This window comes from Lygodium microphyllum, chromosome 17, assembly GCF_053477565.2.
Source record: "Lygodium microphyllum isolate KBCC chromosome 17, Lygodium_microphyllum_v1.1.10, whole genome shotgun sequence".
Taxonomy (NCBI): Eukaryota; Viridiplantae; Streptophyta; class Polypodiopsida; order Schizaeales; family Lygodiaceae; genus Lygodium; species Lygodium microphyllum.
Window position 1 is genome coordinate 3,426,750 of NC_141151.1, and position 4,931 is coordinate 3,431,680.

The 4,931-nt window shown below is 46.6% G+C and overlaps 1 protein-coding gene across 1 annotated transcript; it reads left to right on the forward strand.

The window, feature by feature from the left end:
* The first annotated feature begins 809 nt into the window (after positions 1-809).
* Positions 810-4,561, forward strand: LOC148021518 (pentatricopeptide repeat-containing protein At2g01510, mitochondrial-like). The gene has a single exon (XM_087696917.1). It carries the CDS (start codon positions 885-887, stop codon positions 3,165-3,167), a length of 2,283 nt encoding a protein of 760 aa, XP_087553043.1. The 5' UTR covers positions 810-884; the 3' UTR covers positions 3,168-4,561.
* The last annotated feature ends 370 nt before the right edge of the window (positions 4,562-4,931 follow it).

Sequence of the window (4,931 nt, forward strand, 5' to 3'; positions counted from 1 at the left end):
GTGTGTGTGTGTGTGTGTGTGTTTTCTTTGTTTTCAGCAGAGAGAGGGATAGACCCCTACTCCATAATATAAATTTTTAAGGGGGTGGAGCCACAAAGAGAGAGAAAGAGAGAGAGAGAGAGAGTGTGTGTGTGTGTGTGTGTGTGGGAATCATCCTATTGGTAGTGGCACTCAAATGATGAGGAATAGGCAGAGGATAATGAGGTACCTCTGCAGAAGCAATCGCTTGCTGAAGTCGCTCGCTGAAGTTGCAGCAGTCGCTCCCAGCAATGGTGGCAGACGTGGATTATGGATACTCGGAGGAGTCGCACACGCACAATAGCAGAAGAAACTCGCGAGTCGTAGCAGCTCTTTATATAGAGTTGGCTGGGTGCGATTCGTTCGCCACGCAGGTCGAGGAGGTAGAGGCTTCACCACGCAGGTCGAGGCATTAAGTCGAGGAGGTCGAGGCAGACGATACTCGCGAGTCGCAGGAGCTCGAGGAGACGATTCGCAGGAGGAGGCGGCGGGCGCCACGCAGGCCGAGGAGGCTTATCCACGTGCGGGCAGGGGCCACGCAGGCCGAGGCGAGGATCACGCGGGCCGACACGCTGACCGACGGCACAGAAGACAGGGGCGAGGGCAGCGAGCGAGTCGTGGGCGACGCGTGGCACCCCCGCCGAAAGGGAAGGGGGGGTGGCAGCGTGGCAGCCCCCGACCTCCCCTTAACATATAGTAAGGATGCATATATACAAGGAAAGGTTAAGTCTTAAACCCTAGGCTCAAGAGTCACAACATGTAGATAATAAATGTTGTGGGCACCTGCAGAACCTACTAGGCTCACAAAGGCGACTGCCTGCCTTATCTGAACGAATAAAGGATGATAAGTGAGAGAGGGGGATGACATGCATGATGCATGTTCAGTAATGGGACTGGCTTCCCTCTCTCTAGGAGATGGAGGGAGCGCGCTGTCGTCTCTCACACATGATGCACCCCATTCCCTCATGGACAGGAAAGATGCGTCCTCTTCTTCATCCACAGCCATACAATCCCTCCAGAGCAATCAATCGATAGCAGCAAGACAGGCCCGGAGCCCCTCCAGGCACAGCCCACCCCCTCAGAATGGGAAGATCAGAGTGTTGGACATTGACCTCCACCAATTGGAGAAGCAGGCCCTTGCCTCCCTCCTGCAGTGGCCCCATCTCCGGCTCGACGAGGGCCTGTCCATCCACGCTCACCTTGTCGAGCGTGGCGCCGACCTCGACACCTTCCTCGCCAATGTCCTCCTCTCCATGTACCGCCGGCTCGGTGATGTGGACGACGCCCGCACCTTGTTCGAGCGCATGCACACGCGCAGCGTTGTCACGTGGAACACCATGATTGCCCTCTCCTCGGAGCTCGGGCTAAGGGCAGACGGTGCAGCCCATGTCCTCTTTAAACAGATGCAGAAGGACAGCGTAGAGCCGAATCAGATTACTTTGATATGCGCCCTGACTGCTTGCACTGACCTTGCAGATGGTAAGACAATCCATAAGTACATCCGCACGCATGTAGACAGCCCCAAGGTGACGCTGTCGAATGCCCTCATCAGCATGTATGGAAAGTGTGGGGCTTTGCATGATGCCCGTGAAGTCTTTGATAATCTTTCGAGCCCCCATGTGGTGTCATGGAATAGCATGATATCTGCATACTCTTCAAATGGGAATGGCAAAAAAGCCATCAGCCTGTTCTGGGAAATGCAGAAAGCAGGCGTTCAGCCAAACTCAGTCACTTTGATATGTGTGATTGGTGCATGTGCTGTTTCAGCTGCACTGTCTGAGGGCTATTCCATCCATGCATATGCTGTGGACTATGGTTTCGATTCCAATGTTGTTGTTGGGAATGCCTTAATCAGCATGTACTGCAAGTGCCAGGAGTATGAAGATGCATACACGGTTTTCATGAGGCTTCCTAGATGGAGTATTGTTAGTTGGAATGCTGCTATCACCATGTGTGCAGAACAAGGTCAAAGCAACAAGGCTCTTCAGCTCTTTCAAGAGATGAAGCAGCAGGGTGTAACACCCAATGAGGTCACATTCATAAGCACACTCAGTGCTTGTTCTGTACCTGAGGCATTGGAAGCTGGGAAGATCATCCATGAAGAGATCCAAAGCTGCGAGTTTAAGTTTCATGACGTGATCAATAATGCACTGATCAACATGTATGGCAAATGTGGAGCTCCCCAAAATGCTCGATCAGTCTTTGACAACATGGAGCAGCATAATGTTGTCTCATGGAGCACAATTATTGGTGCATTTGCTGAAAATGGTCACTGTAAGGAGGCACTGCAGCTCTTCCAAGAAATGAGGCAAGTAGGCATCATGCCAAATGATGTCACATTTCTTTGCCTTCTATCTGCGTGCTGCCATGCTGGCCTGTTGGAAGAGGGCCAAAATTTCTTCACTTCTATGGTGGATGATTATGGTATAACCCCCAATTTGAAGCATTACAGTTGCATGATTGATCTTCTTGGCCGAGCAGGACAGCTGCAGAAGGCAGAAGACATGATTCAAGAGATGCCATTTCAACCTGATATACAGGTTTGGATGGCCTTACTTAGCGCTTGCAGTAAACATAAAGATGTATCACGTGCTAAACAGGTTGCAGAGGCTATCTTTGACTTGATACCACATGATACCGCGGCATATGTACAGCTGTCAAACATTTATGCTGCAGATGAGAGGTGGGAGGATGTGGACAAGGTCAGGGAAGCTATGAATCTGACTGGTGTAAAGCAGCTGGCAGGGTGCAGCTGGATTGAAATCGAGGACACTGTGCATGAGTTTGTTGTTGGAGACACATCACACCCAAAGCTGGCAGCGATTTATGCAGAATTAGAGAGAATCAATGAGCAGGCCATTGCAAGTGGCTTTGCACCTGATAAACCACTTGCACAGCAGGACATGGAGCACAAGGTGGAAGAGCATCAACAGTGTGGTCACAGTGAGAAGCTGGCAATCGCATTTGGACTAATCAGTACACCCTCAAAATCTCCTCTGCGTGTCACAAAGAATCTCCGCACGTGTCTGGAGTGTCATACAGCTGCCAAATACATGTCTGAACTTGTTGAACGAGAAATTTTTATCAAAGATCCCAGTCAGTCTCATCATTTTCAGGGTGGGGTCTGTAGCTGTGATGATAAATGGTGAAACATTTCATTATCGGCAACACTTAACAGTTTGTCATTGATACTGATTACATATGGGTGGGGAGGTGTCAATGAAACATTATGGTCTATTCTTGGAAAGTTCCTCCACTTTGAAGACCAAATTCTCTTTGGTACACATGAAAAGATGAACTCACAAATGACATGCATTGTATCTTAGTTATGTAAACTACTAAATCTCTCCAAGCCCAAGCTGACAAGCATTGTACTTTACACCAACAGGCTTAGGTTTTATATATTTCAAGATATCTGATAAAGGGACATAACAAACCTTCCTCAGAAACAAGCAATAAATGGAGTGTTCGTCAGCTTTAAAGCCAAAACTGACATGCTCCACCGAGCGAGCTTTCCTTGATCATTGGAGGCAACTGACATTCTAACGAGTTGAGCTTTTCTATGGCAGAAGCATTCTAAGTGGCACCAAGAATGCTGCATTGGATTGCTTTACTTCGCATCCATGTATTGCTAAAACTGAAAAGAGCAGTTTTAGGTTAGAAATGGCAAAATAGAGGTACAACACAGGGTTTACCCTTTCTCCCAAATACACAACCGCACTCAAATCAACTTGTGCTACAGCCTCATTCACGAAAGAGTGGAATTGCAAATATGATAGATTAAGATACATGCATTGCAACCTTCTAAAAGTCCTCATTGCATGACCTGTACATGCAAATGTGAAGCCACAAAATTCCAGTCTGAAAGAGCACTCTGATGGTGATTATTATTTACAATTCTTATCATCATCTGGGCAATGGCATTATTGGGTATGCGTCACACTGGTAGTTGCACTTGAGATTTGTCTCTGGAATTTCTACATGAGTGTAAAACATGAACGTGCTTACCTTAGCAGCCCAAATATGTCCTCTTATGAGTATCAGATGGACACAAAAATTCAGTGTGCTAACACATAGCCCCAATTATAGATGTAGTCAAGCTAAGCCCTCTGTAATTCACATTCCACCACAACCACCAGCTTTGTAGCTGTGAAGATTAAGAATCATGGGTGTGTGCACGTGCTAAATTTCAGACACTCGGCAAAATGACACGAAACATCTTCCAAACACTTCAAGTTGTTTGCTGAATGGTTTCAAGTTGAGTGCTTGATATCACAATCAAGCACAATCTCTGTGTTCGTCTTATTTAGTGTCATAATACTGTACCTCCAACAGAAAGCATGCTCTCATGATTTTGTACATTGTCAATTTACTCACACATGCAGGCACAAGCTTTTGCCTAGGACTGAAATCCTAACCAAGCAAACTTTCATAGTAGACATCACATGATCAGCATCTTTCTTTTGCTGAACTTTCCCCAAAAAAGCCTCCGCATCCAAATGTTTCCCTTAAAAAATTTCCACTCTGTGTGTGTTGGATTTAGGGTTGCAGGAATGCAAGTATACAACTAGGAGAATAAGAAGCTTCAGAGAGCACAACTCAAAGTATATTGAGAGGTACCAATAGAGAAGATTTATAAGACTTAGTATGCCTTAAAATGAAATAGGTATATATACAAGGCAGAGGCAAAATAGCTTGCTAAAGTGGAAAAAAGAAGTGCCTTGGTGGTCTCAAGTGTGTGCTCACACATATCACTACCGAAAGATAGTAACAAACCCCTCTTGAAGGTGATACTCATGTATAGGGAAGTGCCAAGCCTAGTGGACTTAGATCAATCCACAGTCGTGGGGAGTAATTCTAAAGCTTTGTGAAAAGCCTCGAACTTCTCACAAGGTAAAGCTTGTGTGAAAAAA